The sequence below is a fragment of the Schistocerca gregaria genome, chromosome 1 (assembly GCF_023897955.1).
Source record: "Schistocerca gregaria isolate iqSchGreg1 chromosome 1, iqSchGreg1.2, whole genome shotgun sequence".
In the NCBI taxonomy this organism is placed as follows: domain Eukaryota; kingdom Metazoa; phylum Arthropoda; class Insecta; order Orthoptera; family Acrididae; genus Schistocerca; species Schistocerca gregaria.
In genome coordinates, this window is record NC_064920.1 from 858,452,886 (window position 1) to 858,471,252 (window position 18,367).

The 18,367-nt window shown below is 43.4% G+C and overlaps 1 protein-coding gene across 1 annotated transcript in view; it reads left to right on the forward strand.

The window, feature by feature from the left end:
• Window positions 1-18,367, forward strand: part of LOC126272767 (transient receptor potential cation channel subfamily A member 1-like) — a 157,239-nt gene that overhangs the window by 65,379 nt on the left and 73,493 nt on the right. The window contains exon 2 of the mRNA XM_049975906.1: window positions 16,469-16,797. Within this exon, the coding sequence (XP_049831863.1) occupies window positions 16,517-16,797 (281 nt within the window). The 5' untranslated portion in view covers window positions 16,469-16,516. The remainder of the gene's footprint in view (window positions 1-16,468; window positions 16,798-18,367) is intronic.

Here is an 18,367-nt window from a genome sequence, read left to right on the forward strand (position 1 = left end):
ATCCAGTCTGAGAACTTTTCAAACTACCGTCCTATCACAGCTGCGGAATCTGCGTACTGTCTGTTCTTTCGGACATGTCTGAAAGAACTACACCATGCATTCATATAATTAGTTCTCAACAGTAATTTACATCGATCAAATTACTTCACTGAAAATGTGGAGAACACAGATTTTATGAAACACTCACGATATCTGTTATTATTAATGCTGCATACCATACATCAACTGCTTCCGCTAAAAAATTCATCAGTCAAGTAGCAGAAGTTGGTCCCAACGTATCCGTTAGGCTCCTCTTAAATTGAACTTTATTAGTAGCTAAACTGTTTATGGCTGTAGTCAAATTACTGAAAGTATACGGTCCTGAATAATGGATATCTTTCCGTGTCAAAGTGAGCGATCTGAAACCTTTATTAAAACTATTCTTATTTCCAGCACACGTTTCGTCATCTGAAATGTTAATTGGAAAAGAGAAATTTTATTAATGACAAATTTCATTAAGAAATAAATATACAGGGTGACTCACCTAAAACTTCAACCGCAGATATTGCGGAAATGAAAAGTCCTATCGACGTGCGGTTTTCGCTGACGGAATTGGTAGTCAGGGGCTCGTACTGTTAGCCCATCAACAGATTGTACTAACGCTTCGAAAGTACATTTTTTGTGCAAACATACACTTTTTCAATGGAGCAATGCCTATCGAAGTTAAAATCTTCTGGGTCGTTAGGCCGCGTCATATTTCCTCTAAAATAATCGACGTTTCGACCCCTCTGCTGAGATTTCAGGATCTTCCGATGTCCACTATCGCTAGAATACTGTCAGAGACTAGAGTCGAGGGAGTTTTGCCGCGTTTCTGCTGGAGAAGTGAATCTAATATCAGACTCCAGATTGGAGGGCTCTATTATTAAGAATCTAACAGCTCCAATACCTTCGCACCCAGAATGTATGAACTACTCAAGATTCTTAAAGAATCGGCTCCTTTGAGACCTGTCGTCAGAGGGATTAACTCGCTGACTAATTTTTAGCACGTCATTCATCTGATAAATTGAGACATATAGTTGGTAAAACAAATACGAAACATTTTTTTTAGAAATTTTACGCACACTGAAGATATCTGCAGGTGACATTCTTGTTAGCTTCGATGTGACACTGTTATATAGTGGTTTAGGACAGCAGACAAGAGTTTATGTTGTGAATTGTGAACAGACTGTCAAGTGCCGTGATCGCGACATATGAATTTTATAGTGAAGTGTAGTAGTGTCAGTTATTAACGGCCGCCCTTACGTAAGAGCCCACCAGACTCCATTTTAAGTGTTTAGTCAATATACTGAAGAAAAATAAACTACTTTTTCAAATTATAAATCAGTGTGAGTGACTCAATGTTTCAAATTTCACCGCAGTACCTGCCTGCATTATTTTTTTATACTTTATTTCAGCTTAAAAATTGAGTTTACGTCAGGTGTGAGCTTGCACCCTATGACGAAAAATGTAGCCAAACATTGAGACCAGCCACATCTCTGGGCTGCTCAATTAAGCTGAGTGTAACAAATATATGTATATTCGTGACATAGCACGTGGGGGCTCGAGCCGAACTATTCAAACTCCAATGTGTAGGGCCCAGTACAGTCCTACCATGTATATTTGTGATTTTTTTTTTTTTTTTGCGTAAGAATGTACTTACTATCTTTAGTTTGTTAAAAAAAACTCTAAGCAACCGTCCATTGTTATTTATGATATTTTGTCCCATTTTTCCACAATCCTTGGGATAGGTTTATTCCCACCCTTGTGTTTAATCTCCTATTACTATTATTTGATGGGTATTGTTATACTTGCCCAAAACCGAGTGCAGTTTGTTATAGAATTCTATAGACTCTTCTTTCTTCCCTTCATTATGTGCGTAAACTTATAATACAAAAGGTGCTGCCCTTCTTTGAACTTTTTCGATGTACTCCGTCAGTCCCATCTGGTAAGGATCCCACACCGCAGAGCAGTATTCTAAAAGAGGACGGACAAGCGTAGTTTATGCGGTCTCCTTAGTAGATCTGTTATATTTTACAAATGTCCTGCCAATAAAACGCAGTCTTTGGTTAGCCTTCCCCACAACATTTGAAATGTGTTCCTTCCAGTTTAAGTTGTTCGTAACTGTAATTCCTAGGTATTTAGTTGCATTTACGGATTTTAGATTTGACTGATTTATCGTGTAACCGAAGTTTAACGAATTCCGGTTAGCACTCATGTGGATGAGATGACCTCACACTTTTCGCTATTTAAGGTCAACGGCCAATTTTCGCACCATTCAGATATCTTTTCTAAATCGTTTTGCAATTTGTTTTGATCTTCTGATGACTTTATTAGCCGATAAACGACAGCGTCATCTGCAAACAACCTAAGACAGCTGCTCATATTGTCTCCCATGTCGTTTATATAGATAAGGAACAGCAAATGGCCTATAACACTAACTTGGGGAACGCCAGAAATCACTTCTGTTTTACTCGATGATTTTCCGTCAATTACTACGAACTGTGACCTCTCTGCCAGGAAATCACGAATCCAATCATATAACTGAGACGATATTCCATAAGCTCGCAGTTTCACTACAAGCCGCTTGTGTGGTACAGTGTCAAAAGCCTTCCGGAAATCCATAAATACAGAATCGATCTGAAATCCCTTATCAATAGCACTCATCACTTCATGCGAATAAAGAGATAGTTGTGTTTCACAAGAACGATGTTTTCTAAACCCATGTTCACTGTGTGTCAATAGCCGTTTACTTCGAGGTAATTCATAATGTGCGAACACAATATATGGTCGAAAACCCTGCTGCACACCGGCGTTAATAATATGAGCCTGTAATTTAGTGGATTACTCCTACTACCTTTCTTGAGTATTGGAGTGACCTCTGTTTGGTTGCGGATTTTTCGTCGAGCGAACGGTTGTATATGATTGTCAAGTATGGAGCTAATGCATCAGCATACTCCGACAGGAACCTAATTGGTATACAGTCGGGACCAGAAGACTTGGTCTTATTAAGTGATTTAAGTAGCTTCACTACTCCGAGGATATTTACTTCTACGTTACTCATGTTGGCAGCTGTTCTCGATTCGAATTATGGGATATTGAATTCGTTTTCTTTTGTGAAGGCATTTCGGAAGGCTGTGTTGAGTAACTCTGCTTTGGCAGCACTGTCTTCGATAGTATCTCCATTGCTATCGCGCAGAGAAGGCATTGATTGTTTCTTGCCACTAACATACTTCACATTCGACCGAATCTCTTTGGATTTTCTGCCAGATTTCGAGACTAAGTTTTGTTGTGGAAACTGTTATAAGCATCACGCATTGAAGTCCGCTTTAAATTTCGAGCTTCTGTAAAAGATCGCCAATCTTGGGGATTTTGAGTCTGTTTAAATTTGGCATGTTTGTTTCGTTATTTCTGCAATAGTGTTCTAACCCGTTTTGTGTACCAAGGAAGATCAGCTCCGTCGTTAGTTAATTTATTTGGTATAAATCTCTCAATTGCTGCCGATAATAATTATTTGAATTTAAGCCCCATCTGGTCTAGACGTATATTATTAATTTGGAATGGGTGGAGATTGTCTCTCAGGAATGCGTCAAGTGAATTTTTATCTGCTTATTGAATAGGTATATATTTTCGATTATTTTTGGATGATTTGGGAAATTGCTCTCTGCTAGTTTCGTGTTACGCTCTAGAAAACCAAATATTCTTCTCCATGCTTGTTACTCTGTAGCTTTTTCTTTGTTTCTGTGATGAAGCTATGTCCACCTTGACCTTTTTTAAATTTCTGCCAACTCTTCTTCTTTGTTTGCTATACTTCTGACATTCCATGTTGCTGCCTTAATTAAATGAACTATCCATTTATTCTTAACTTTTCTATTCGTCGGGTTCGTCATCTGTATATCTGACCTTGGTCTGGGGTTTTTGGGTATTAGGAGTAATTGAGAAAATTCAGTTGGCCGCCTTACGAGGGCTGCGTAAGTATAGTTGGATTGTGGGGCTGCCACCTCGTGGTCATCCAGACCACCAGATTTTTTTTTCTGGGGATTTACTCCCTTCTCCCGCAGGTACAGTGCTACTTTAAGGCAGTGTTCCCTTAGTTGTTTACATAGTCTATAGATCATGCGAAGATTCTTTTATCGAAATTATGGGGAACGAGTCAGTTTGCAGGATATCTATACCTGAATAGTCTTTATATTAATGGACATGTAATTTTTTATTTCCGCTCATGCTATTTCACCAGCCAAGTGCTGCACTGCGCGGTATATTAATGCCTGACAGGTAAATGTCACATAATTCCAGTGGCATCTTTCATCTGAAGACATGAAGTATCGCGCTCTGTGATTGCTATGTGCTGGTGGAAATGTGCTCTGTCAATTTTTATATTAGTACCAAGCACTTATATTTATGGAACCTTAGGATTTTAAAAATAGGTCTTATAGCTGTCAGTGTCCTGAAACAAGTAACTTCTTAATAAAAAGTAAGTGATACTTGGCTTTTTGTTTTATTTGAGTAATAGAATTCACTGTCTGGTGATACCTATACACAAAAGGGCAGCGTAATTAATCCACAGAACTTCCATTCCTTATAACTCACCCCTATTTGTAGCAAAATTGTACAAAATGTTCTGAGCTCTGATATCGCACCTGGACCAAGATGGATGAATGTGATAAAAAGCATGAATTTTGAAAACGTCTAGCATGATGATTACGTCTCACGGTCTTCATGTATTTTATCCATGTACAGACGTAATCAGGCCGATTCGGTGTTACTGGAGTTTCGGAAATCCATCGATTTAACAACTCGCCAATCTCTAGAAAAGAAAGTATGATCTAATTTTATATCCATCTAGGCTTTAGGCTGAACTTAAAATTTCTGGGCAGGTAGTAAGCAGCATACTATCCATGATGGGGAGACTGCTGTTAAACTGAAGTAAAGTCATGTGTGGTCCACGGCAGTGTGATAGACCACTACTCCACACAGTGGCAGAGTAATTTGCACTCTTAGCATTTGCGCAGATAATGCAGTTATCTATGAGGAAGTTTAATCGAAGAAAAACAACAGCAAAAGACGACAGATCTTAGTGTATTAGTCTGGTGCATGTACTATCTAACTTCATTTTTAATTAATAGAAATGTTAAACTACACAAGCCATTATAAATGTAGTAGTCTTCGACTACTTGAGTAATGAGTCGTAAATTGAATATTTGCACCATTCAAACTAGGACATTGCTCTAGTGTGTGGGATCCATATACAACTAGGCTATCAGTGGACATCGGCCAGATGTCTGTCAGAATGGTGACGACGTGTAGCAGAAGCATTGATAAATATTGTCTGGCAGGCTTTGGAAGAAAGATGCTGTGCGCCTCTCGAAAGTCAACTTACAAAATTCAGAGAGCCAGCTTTCGGCGCTGAAATATCTTGAGCATTCTTCGGACCACTGTTTACCGCAATCTTTCGATCCCTACTTGTCTGTCACATAGAGACCATGAAGAAAAATTAGACTAACAACAGCAAACAAGCAATCATTGTTTTATGTCCCTTCTAGAATTCAGTGGGAAAAAACTTTTGCATATGTTGCAATAAACACAGTATAGTGCGTCACACATTATAAATGTACATACAGACTCTTGTGCTACGCTGCGGCAAACATCTCGAGAAAAATAAACTTATTGTCAACAACAAAACTGATCTGAGAGGCACAGTCGCTTGATAGACCTTGCTACTTTCGGTTTTCGTCTGGCACAAAAAGTCATTATAGTACCTTAAACACTGAACATTTGTGGCATGTTAAAACTAGCACTAGTCCACTAACGAGCAGAAAAGCAGCATTTCAAACTAATGTATTGATCATACGTCTTGAAATAAATCGGCGAATAATCAGAGCGTTAGCAAATTGAAGTGGCTCGTCAGAGATGGTGTTGCCTAACGAGTTTGGTTTCATAAAACCGAGCAAGAGAGCGATACAAAAATTGGAAATGGACAAGTAGTAAGGATCAAACCCAGCCGACGGCTGAGTAGTCTCGTGCGCTATCATCTACGTTACGAGATCAACTGACAGTAATTGTATCTCGCGGGCCGTTTGAATTTGCGCGCACAATGGCCTGATTGGCTAACTTCAATGCTGATTAACTCGGAAATGTCGCGACGTGTCGATTGTTTTTTTCTTAACTACACTCCTGGAAATTGAAATAAGAACACCGTGAATTCCTTGTCCCAGGAAGGGGAAACTCTATTGACACATTCCTGGGGTCAGATACATCACATGATCACACTGACAGAACCACAGGCACATAGACACAGGCAACAGAGCATGCACAATGTCGGCACTAGTACAGTGTATATCCACCTTTCGCAGCAATGCAGCCTGCTATTCTCCCATGGAGACGATCGTAGAGATGCTGGATGTAGTCCTGTGGAACGGCTTGCCATGCCATTTCCACCTGGCGCCTCAGTTGGACCAGCGTTCGTGCTGGACGTGCAGACCGCGTGAGACGACGCTTCATCCAGTCCCAAACATGCTCAATGGGGGACAGATCCGGAGATCTTGCTGGCCAGGGTAGTTGACTTACACCTTCTAGAGCACGTTGGGTGGCACGGGATACATACGGACGTGCATTGTCCTGTTGGAACAGCAAGTTCCCTTGCCGGTCTAGGAATGGTAGAACGATGGGTTCGATGACGGTTTGGATGTACCGTGCACTATTCAGTGTCCCCTCGACGATCACCAGTGGTGTACGGCCAGTGTAGGAGATCGCTCCCCACACCATGATGCCGGGTGTTGGCCCTGTGTGCCTCGGTCGTATGCAGTCCTGATTGTGGCGCTCACCTGCACGGCGCCAAACACGCATACGACCATCATTGGCACCAAGGCAGAAGCGACTCTCATCGCTGAAGACGACACGTCTCCATTCGTCCCTCCATTCACGCCTGTCGCGACACCACTGGAGGCGGGCTGCACGATGTTGGGGCGTGAGCGGAAGACGGCCTAACGGTGTGCGGGACCATAGTCCAGCTTCATGGAGACGGTTGCGAATGGTCCTCCCCGATACCCCAGGAGCAACAGTGCCCCTAATTTGCTGGGAAGTGGTGGTGCGGTCCCCTACGGCACTGCGTAGGATCCTACGGTCTTGGCGTGCATCCGTGCGTCGCTGTGGTCTGGTCCCAGGTCGACGGGCACGTGCACCTTCCGCCGACCACTGGCGATAATATCGATGTACTGTGGGGACCTCACGCCCCACGTGTTGAGCAATTCGGCGGTACGTCCACCCGGCCTCCCGCATGCCCACTATACGCCCTCGCTGAAAGTCCGTCAACTGCACATACGGTTCACGTCCACGCTGTCGCGGCATGCTACCAGTGTTAAAGACTGCGAAGGAGCTCCGTATGCCACGGCAAACTGGCTGACACTGACGGCGGCGGTGCACAAATGCTGCGCAGCTAGCGCCATTCGAAGGCCAACACCGCGGTTCCTGGTGTGTCCGCTGTGCCGTGCGTGTGATCATTGCTTGTACAGCCCTCTCGCAGTGTCCGCAGCAAGTATGGTGGGTCTGACACACCGGTGTCAATGTGTTCTTTTTTCCATTTCCAGGAGTGTAGTGTAGGAGGCGATCTGTGACATATCTGACGACAGAGTACTGTGGTGGTGCAGAAAGACCTGTTTTGGAGCAGTGCACATTGTTGAATATGGCGCTACGCAGAAGATAATCCCTTGTTGACACAACAACGTCATATATTACGATCGCAGTGTACCCCGAATCATCGACGTTGGAAACATGTGTCCTGCTCATTTGGATCACATTCCTTCTTACATCAGGTCAAAGTTCATATCCAGACAGATTGTCTTCCAGGCGAGTGGCGGCTCGAAGTGGACACAGGCTCGGGTCGCGGGAGGGGGAGGGGCTGTTGTACGAGGTGCGACAATAAAGTAATGAGACTGATTTTCTTTGCAAGACGTGGCAACCCTGCAGGCTTGCGTAATGTAGCGTTGCTCTTGGTGGGGGGGGGGGGGGGGGGCAAAAAAAGAAAAGGAATTGTTATTTTATCTTTCAATGTGAAAAAAGTGGATATTCTGGTGGGCCACTTGGCAACAGAATCAGGGATTGATTACACTATTATAATAACATACGTTGAGCATTAAAATACCTGAATAAGAGAAACATTATCGTTTCTGTGCATTTTTATATTCGCGATGTAGTCATACCCGGAACAACACTAAGGGACCAGAAGATTTATGGATTTTAAAGGAAATGCAACACTACACAATTAAAAAAAATTGACTCAGAAATAATAGGAAAACGATAATGTTCCTTCTGCCTCATGCTGCGTTCGGCCCATCAGCGTGATCGTTATTTCTGGTGATGAACTAACACAAAATAATTATCAATTGAGTGAATGGGGAGATGAAAATCATCAAGGTTAATTTACTAAAATAAGCACACTTATCTCTAACACACTTTTTTTTAATGCTACTTATCTTTTCATATTAAATTACAATAGATGACCATTGTGGTTAAATATTTTATACATAACATTCAAAATGTCCTCATGATGCTGTCTGTTCGTAATCAGTTACACGAAACTACATGTTTTCTGATTGAAAAAAATAACAATAAGCATATTCACTCGATATTTTCACGTAAAATATAAAAACGCAGAAAGTCCGCGTCCGCCTTTCCTTGAATACAAACTGTAAAAGGTGAGGCACGAAAGGCTTCCATTGTCTTGAAACAACAGAATTCTTTTTTATACCATTAATCAATACATGTACATAGAGATTTACAGGCACCGCGCAAGAACGGCAAAGATAAAGAATAATAGACTCTGTCGCTGCTATATGATGGTTCATTTCTTTTACTTTACAATTTTCGATAACTTTAGGCCATCAGGCGTTTACTATTGAGTGTATATTAATGTTTGTGAGGCGAAAATTACTAATATTACAGTAGGCACAAAATCTTTGACCTTGGTCTATAAGCTGCTTCTACTCCAAGCAGCACATCGATGCAATTGCTCAGTATTGAGATGTGCGTAACAAGTTAACACGTGTTTGTGTCTCTCGTAACGATAATGTGGCAGCCGATCACTTAGAGCAAACGGAAATCAGTCTAGAATTGTTGAGCCGTGTTATCACTGGTAATGAAAGTTGATTTGTTCAGTGCAATCCGGAGACAAAACGCCAAAGTTCGCAATGGCGCTCAGAGGGATCACCCAGACCAAAAAATGCTCGCACGTCAAAGTCAAAAGTGAAATTCATGCTTCTTTGGTTCAAATGGCTCTGAGCACTATGGGACTTAACTTCTGAGGTCATCAGTCCCGTAGAACTTAGAACTACGTAAATCTAACTAACTTAATGACATCAAACACACCCATGCCCGAGGCAGGATTCGAATCTGCGACCGTAGCGGTCGCGCGGTTCCAGACTGAAGCGCCCAGAACGGCTCGGCTACACTGGCCAGCATGCTTCTTTGATTCCAAGGGAGTTGTTCATAAAGAGTGGGTGCCTCCTGGACAAACAGTTAACCAATATTACTACAAAGAAATTTTAGAAAGACATCGTAAAAGAGTTCTTCGTGTCTGTGCCAACATTGCTGATAATTGGATTCTGCATCACGATAATGTACCATCCCATACTGCTCTGTCAGTACAGCAATTTTTAACTTCAAAACAAATTTCAGTACTACCACAGCTACCTTATTCACCAGATATCGCTCCATGCGACTTTTTCCTATTTCCAAGAGTCAAAACGGCGGTCAAGGGACCCCGTTTTCAAACAACACAAGGCGTCCAAAAAGCTGTGACGAGGATATTCGAGTATATTACAGAAGATGAGTTCCAGAAATGGCGGAAGCGCTGGAAAAAGTGTGTGCAATCCGAAGGGAACTACCATGAAGGAGACAACACTGAACTTGACTATAACGGTAACCAACTTTTTTTTCACATCAGTCTCATTACTTTATTGTCGCACCTCGTATTATATCGTGGGAGACGTTTACCTGTTCTTCCTTGAGAACTGCGGTAGTAACCGAAGGCATGGAGACGGCAAGGGCCTATGTAAACATTATTGCGGATCACATGCATCCCTTCACGCTTGATGTCTTTCCCGATAGCGATGGCATCTTCCACCAGGATAACTGTTTAAGTCACAAGGCCAGACTCGTACTACAGTGGTTTAAGCAGCATGATAGTGAGTTCACGTTGATGTCTTGACCATCACACTCGCGTGACCAGTACCTGATGGAACATACCTGGAGTGCTGTCCACCTTCAGCTCTACGCCCACAAACCACCCGCCAGTAATATTTACGGGTAGAACGTGACTCTTATGTAGATGCCATATACCTCTGGAAACGTAAGATCGAGTTGCCCAATCTATGCCAACGAGGTTCACTGTTATACTCCTTTCAAAGGTGAACCAACACGCTATTAAACAGTTGATTATATAGTTTTGGCTCATCAGTGTATGTGTGCAAAGAACGGTGGAAATGGTTCTATACATTCCACGCTAAACTTTACACATCACCCACTTCCACAACCAGGCCTCGGTGACACTTAAGCTTAACTCTGAAACACAGTTTCAAAAACTTGTTGCGAAAATGACTTAGTGTCTGTAAAAAATACTGGATGGGAGAGAGAGTATAAAGTTAAAAGCCATTCAAGAGCCTCGAACGCACAAAATACTTTTTATTCAAGACAACCGGTTTCAGCAGTCTTAGCTGACATCTTCAGGTCTTAAACATTTTCTTTGTAGTAAAACATGTTCATTTTACGCTGAACCTCATGCGCAACATGGCAAGTGCATAAAACTCAGCACATTATAAACAATATTTAAAAACACACAGCATCTTGCCCAAAAGGTCATGTCCAAATACTTGTAAATATGGACATGGCTTTTTGGAGAAGGTGCTGTGTATTTTTAAACATTTTAGCGATGACAAACGTTTATAATGCGCTGAGTTTTATCCACTTGACAACTTGTGCGTGACATTCAGCGTAAACATACATGTTTTACTACAAAAGAATGTTTAAAAAGTGAAAATGACAGCTAAGACTATTGAAAGCCATTGGCCCTTGATTGTTTTTTAAGAATCAAAACAGATCGTCCTTCAGTACTCCCTTAATGAAAAAGCACCGCTACGAGTGGTAGTGGGTGCGAGTCCAGGAAGAAAGTCGTTTGTTAAAGTAATCGTAAATGACCGATATTAGTGTCAAATTTACAGTTTTCGGTGATGCTACGCTGACAGGTGACAGTTTTGATGACATTTCATCACGAAAGCTTTTGTGGGGAGCGGGTTACATCTAAGTGAGCGACACTTGTTATTGGGGTGTTAAATTCAACCTGGCAGCACGGAATGCAGGCACGTCGATATTTTCATCGTTTTCGTCCGTTTTATGGCTCCCCATCAAACCTGTAGTGGTGTAATGTCAACACGGTCGTTTTTCTACTCCGCCAGTAGGAGTGAAATGCTGTCAGGATTGCCGCCATTCAACCTACGAATACAGAATACTATAAATTTGACAGTAGTGTGTGGTGTCACCGCCAGACACCACACTTGCTAGGTGGTAGCCTTTAAATCGGCCGCGGTCCGGTAGTATAGGTCGGACCCGCGTGTCGCCACTATCAGTGATTGCAGACCGAGCGCCGCCACACGGCAGGTCTAGAGAGACTTCCTAGCACTCGCCCCAGTTGTCCAGCCGACTTTGCTAGCGATGGTTCACTGACTTCTACGCTCTCATTTGCCGAGACGATAGTTAGTATAGCCTTCAGCTACGTTATTTGCTACGACCTAGCAATGCGCCATTATCAGTACTATTGATACTGTGAATCATGTAATGTCAAGATCGACGTGCATCATTAATGGATTAAAGTTAAGTATTCCACCAGCTACATCCGTTTTTCTCAATTCTAATTCCCTTGTCATGTTCCAGACCTCACGCCAGCCTGCGTCAGCTAAAACGCGTGCATTTCGGCCTCCTTTAGGAACACGGTTGGCTCTCCTGCTAACCACAACATAGTGTATGTCGTTTCTGATTATTTCAACATGCCGTCTCCTTTCCACTCCCACCTCCACCCACACTCGTAGTAATGTATCTCTCCCGTAGTAGTTTCTTCCAGATAATAATAATTTCTATCAAGTATGCTTGGAAATGCTTTAGGCATTCCAGAGATTTTAAGAAAATGCGCGCGTGCGCGCTCACACACACCACACACACACTTTCATACATACACACTAAGTGGTATGTGTTCCGAATGCTACAGTGTGGACTAGATATACCGCAAAAAGCCGAAACATGGTAGGTACTTTCATTAATTTATGCGCTGGCGGAATATGCTAAAAAAATAGTAGTTCCACTCTCTGCCACCATGTGAAAATATGGTGTTGTAAGCAGTCAGAATGTGATATGGGTGCAGGAAAAGGGGAGGAACGATCAAACGCATAATAATGGTGCTTCTGGCAAGTTTATTAGGATATAGTCACAAGTTAAAAATGTGTTAAATATGATCTCTCGATTCATTAACAAACTTCATGCGTAAAAAGGCAGGGACAACGGTTGCTCGCTGTATATCCGCTGTGGGCAGAGCGATATGTCGTCGTATGCTGTCCTTCAGACCAGGAAGAGTCCAGAGACATCCGTAACAGACACGGCCTTTTAGATAGTCCCACAACCAAAAGTCACATGGGTTTAGGTCGGGGGATATGGAAGGCCAATACACATCTTGATGTTGCCTAGAGACGATGTGTTTCTCAAAGCAGTTCTTTCACCTGGAAAACGACATGTGGTGTTGCCCCATCTTGCAAGAAAATAGTAGGGTGTACAGAGTTCCGTTCTTGCAAAGCTGGAATCCCGTGTTGCACAACGTGGTCCTTATTACGTGCAGGAGACAACTCCTCGGAGAAAAGCGGATTGAAAATGAAGGAGCCTAGAAACACACCAAGCAGTCACAGAAGCTGAGTGTAGTGGATGTTCCTATGCAACATTTAGTGGAGGAGCAGAATCAAATATGTACAGTTGTATGCATCCACGGCATTGTGCAGAGTTAAATGTGGCTCATCCGTCTAAAGAATATTCACCGGCCACTACTCATCCATTTCTATGCGCGAAAAAAAAAAAACGAAGGGCAAAGAAACGGCGTTGTAGCCTATCTTGGGGATTCATTTGGTGCTCACTCTGAATGTTGTAGGAATACGAGCGTAAAAATGCAACGCAAAATCTTTCGGACTGTGTTAGGGAAGAGAGAATTCCAGTGACATAGCTCGAGCATCGGCTGCAGAATTTGAGGCATTTGCTGCACCGTCTGTTCATAGCTACAGCAACTTCAATAGCTGCCCGGGGAACAGTCCGCCTCCCTCCCCCTGCTGCACCACCTAATTCACCTGTTGTTCAGATTTCTTGATCATGTTCCTTAGCCCATTTATTGACATGGTGCCTATTCACAGCTGCTTCTGTCGGCGATATTCCCACCATGCAGCGCTACTATTGCTAGCGTTCTGATAAAATCACTTTACCACGGTCTTTCTTCTCAATAGCCATTGCGTTTCATAAGGAAAATTTCAACCTTCTTAATCTTTTACATCAAGAGTCACTTCACAAAAGAAATCAACATGCATCACCAAGCGACAAACAGCTTACTGACGTCAAAACAGGAAACAGATCACATTCTGACTGCTCACGGCGGCATATTTTCACCTCGTGGCAGAAGGTGGAACAATTAATTTTTTTCAACTACTCCATGTGCATACCAATTGATGAATACACCTACGATTTTTAAGCGCCCTGCGACGTATACAGACCGCACTGCAGCACTCGCTAAACCGTCAGTTTAATTATAACCAACATGTACATACACACATGGATGCATACGTACATTGGACAAATAATTAATCACTCTCCACGAGATATTGCATAAATATCGCAAATGACGCCTCTGGCCTAATAATGACTTCACTTCGCCGGGGAATAGAGTCTGCAAATGAAGAAAAGAGTCAAACAGCCTCTTCGGGTACGCCAAATCCAACTGAAGCCACTTGTCATGGAATAGATCCATTAGAGTTACAAAAAATATTCAAATGTGTGTGAATTCCTAAGGCACCAAACTGCTTAGGTCATCGGTCCCTAGACTTACACACTACTTAAATTGACTTAAATTATCCTATACTAAGAACAAAACACACACCCATGCCCGAGGGAGGACTCGAGCCTCCGACGGGAGAGGCCGCCCAGTCCGTGATGTGACGCCTCAAATCGCGAGGCCACTCCGCGCGGCATTAGAGTTACCAAATGGTGATGATGGCTGATACTTTTTGCCCACTGCTCCAAATATTTCGAGACATATACTACGGGATTAAGATTGGGTGATTTAGAGGGCCGGTTTGAGGTGCGACATAATGCGCGAGTGTTCTTAAATCCAGGAACGCATGTATCAAGCCTTTTGGACAACGCTGTTGTCATCTTGGAAGACGGAATTGTCCACAATATACTCGTCAGAAAGATGTAGGATAAAGCGCGAATCTTGGTCGCCGAGAACGCTGAAATAAAAGTCGCCGTCTATGTTCATGGTAACTAGAATGAGTAGTCCCAGTACACAATACGAAAACAATTTCCCAACAGAGCACAGAACTACCTCCTTCCTGAATTACACGCTCCACACATTGTAGGTTACACGTTTGATAAGGCCATCGGAGCACTCGACGCATTTGATGCAAAACCGCGCCTCGTCGGCTCACGTTACACGTCCACACTCAGCTACCGCCCAGTTTGTGTGCTGTTTGGCCACTAAAGACGTACAGTGGATGTTTTTTCACCGACAGCAGCGGTTGTTGTCGGATTTAAAACCGACTGTCTTTGACAAGGCGTGTCATTCGTCTCCGGTACCTGTCTGTTAGGATTCATTAAGACCAATGGTCTTGTTGCGAGGCAGCGAATGGTACGCTATTTGTTGTAGAGCCGTTGGAGAGTCCACGCATAAACACAAATCGGGCAACTTCATTCACAATGTGGTTATGGACCTGTCTAAGTATGATAGCTAGGGATAGGGGAAAAAAACGTTTTATTTTGTGCCCAAATTCGGTGTTAGTTTTTGGCAAAGTCAGTGTTATCTTTTGCCAAATATAGAGCTATTTTTTTCTAAATTACTTGCTCTTTTTGCCAAATTCTGTACTTTTTGCCAGATTCTGTGTCTTTTCTTTGTCACATATTGTGTAATTTTTTGCCACAACTGGTGTTTTTTGACAATTTCATTGTAATTTTTTGCCAAATTCTGTGTATTTCCAAATTCGGAGTTTGTCCAAATTCTTTTTTTTATTTTATTTTTGCCAGATTCGCTGTTGTTTGTGAAAACCAGGATTCCCATGCCAAATTCGTTATTATATTTTGAAAAAGTTGATGCTATTTTGGCCAATTTCAGTGCTTTTTTGCGAATGTGATGTATTTTTTTCACCAAATTCGGTGTTATTCTTTTCCTCAAATTTGTTGTTTCTTTCGTCAAGTTCGGTGTTATATTTGGTCAAATTCAATATAATTGTTGCCAGATTCAGAGTTTTTCTCCTAATTAATTTTTTTGCGAAATTCGATCCCATTTACCAAATTCACAGTGTTTCTTGGCCACATTACGTCCTATTTTTGCCAAATTCGCCGTTGTAGTTGGCCAAATTCTTGCATCCTCACGAATAAACTTTTATTTTGAGATTATTCCTTGAGGAAATTAGAACTGAAAATGCAGTTTAACATCCAATAACTATGAATTACGGAATCAGTATATTAATATGACAATATTACAAATTCCGCGATGTCACGAAAAAGTCGGCGACTTCGCGTTATTTCGCTGTAAAAAAACAGTACTTTCGTGTGTTTTTGCGTAATCCTTTTCACGAAATTATTCTGTCCGTAACAATAACTCCTCTCTGGCGTTCCGTCGCGTCATCTCTTCGATCCATCTTACTTCACTGATGCCACACAACCAACTAGTACGTACACAACATTTCAGTGTCATGACCGACGTCAGTGGTGGAGGACCATTTCTAAACATCTGCAGCTTAACAAAGCGACCATTTTAATGTTTTAAGGAGCAAACTAACATTTTGTGCAATTAGCTTAATACACACATATAGCCGCGCGGGATTAGCCGAGCGGTCTCTGGCGCTGCAGTCATGGACTGTGTGGCTGGTACCGGCGAAGGTTTGAGTTCTCCCTCGGACATGGGTGTGTGTGTGTTTGTCCTTCCGATAATTTAGGTTAAGTAGTGTGTAAGCTTAGGGACTTATGACGTTAGCAGTTAAGACCCATAAGATTTCACACACATTTGAACAGACATGTATCTACATACACATCCATTTATGTGAACCTATTTATAGATTGTGTGCACTCGATATGTGCGGCGGTTGGATGAGTAGCCAATGAAATGTCAGCTAGCATACTCCCCAGAAAACGATGTCTGAGGTTTGTTCTTTACGTCTTTCAGCATCGCTTCAGCTAGCTTGCCGACGAGGTGTGCACTTCGGCCGCTACCATGAGCGGTCCCTCGCAGCAGCGTCAGACCGCTGGCGCCAGCGACCCGCAGTCAGAGCTGCTGGCTGCGATGCTGGCAGCGGATTTCGCCAGGTTCGAGCGGCTGCTGGCGAGCGGTGCAGCGCACGCGGCGCACTTGTACGGCAGCCCGCACTTCGGCAACGCCCTCGTGGTCGCCTGCAGGCACCGGGAGCTGCCGCCCACCTTCGCCCAGCGGCTGCTCTGCGACGTCTCTCCCAATGTGCACGAGCCCAGGCCGGAGCCGGTGCACTACGCCGCAAGGTAGGGCCTGCTAAATGGTTCAAATGGCTCTGAGCACTGTGGTCATCAGTCCCCTAGAACTTAGAACTACTTAAACCTAACTAACCTAAGGACATCACACACATCCGTGCCCGAGGCAGGATTCGAACCTGCGACCGCAGCGGTCGCGCGGTTCTAGACTGAAGCGCTTAGGACCGCACGGCCACACCGGCCAGCAGGGCCTACTAAAACTTAGGTTTATGGAGTACTAGCTGAGTACCTGACGTGGCCCGCGTCTGTATTAATGTCAGTTTCTTCCATCTCCTCCTCCCACTTTCTCTGTCCCTCTCCTCCTACATCCTCTCTCTTTCCATCTTCTTCACACACTCCCTCCGCACCTACTCTCTGTCCATCTCCTCCTGCCGCTTCCCCTGTCCGTCACCTCCAACCTCTCTCTCTGTCCATCTGCTCCTCCCATCTCTGTCCTTCTGCTTATTCCCCCTTGTCTCCTCTCCCTCTAATTCCATCTCCTTCTCCCCCTATAATTCCATTATTCCATCTACTCCCCCCCCCCCCCTCTCTCTGTTCATATCCTCCTCCCGCCCTTCTCTGTCGCCGGTTGGACTGGCCGAGCGGTTCTAGGCGCTACAGTCTGGAACCGCACGACCGCTACCGTCGCAGGCTCGAATCCTGCCTCCGGCATGGATGTGTGTGACGTCCTTAGGTTAGTTAGGTTTAAGTAATTCTACGTTCAAGGGTACTGATGACATCAGCAGTTAAGTACCATAGTGCTCAGAGCCATTTGAAGCTTCTCTGTCCATTTCCTATGCCCCTCTCTCTGTTCATTTCCTAATCCCCCCTCTCTCTCTGTTCATCTTCAAATCCCCCCCCCCTCTCTCTCTCTTTGGTTCATCTCCTCCTATCCTCTCTCTCTGCTTTTCTTTTTCTCCCCTGTCTTTGTCCATCTCCTACTCTTTCCTTTCTCTGTCCATCTCCTCCTCTCCCCTCTCTGTGTCTGTCGATTTCATCATCCCCCCCCCCACCTTCACCCCAACAGGAGGCTGGTGGTTCTTACCCCAACAGTATTTCTTTCCAGATTGTCGCCAATATGTGCATCACATTTAGCTGAAATTATTTCAGGGGTTTAAGGTAAGGTTTTTATACATATCTTTACCCAGGTATGCACACGACAAAAACATTTCACATACATGTAGTATATACCGCATGTATTTGAACACATATTCCATTAGCAAATTTCGCGCTACATCTCAGTGATTTCGTCGTCGTATCTCCTGAACTACGAGGAGGGACCCAAAAGTAACCGGAATCGTAATGCTGCGCATCATGTACGTGTAGTAACAGGTTGCGCCGCCAGAGGGTTGTACTAGTAGCTCTGCTGAGTCATTCTGCCACGCGGCGTCACCCAACAATGAGAAGTATGGTTTCTTTGGCAGTTCTTTGAGTGTGCGTACAGTGTAGACGTGACACGAGGAAATGGCTAGTTCTTACGAACAACGTGCGGCAGTGAAGTTTTGTTTCTGGCTCGGCAAGAACGCAGCAGAAACTTTTGCGCTGATTGCGACAGCCAACAAAGACCATGCTCTTAGTACAA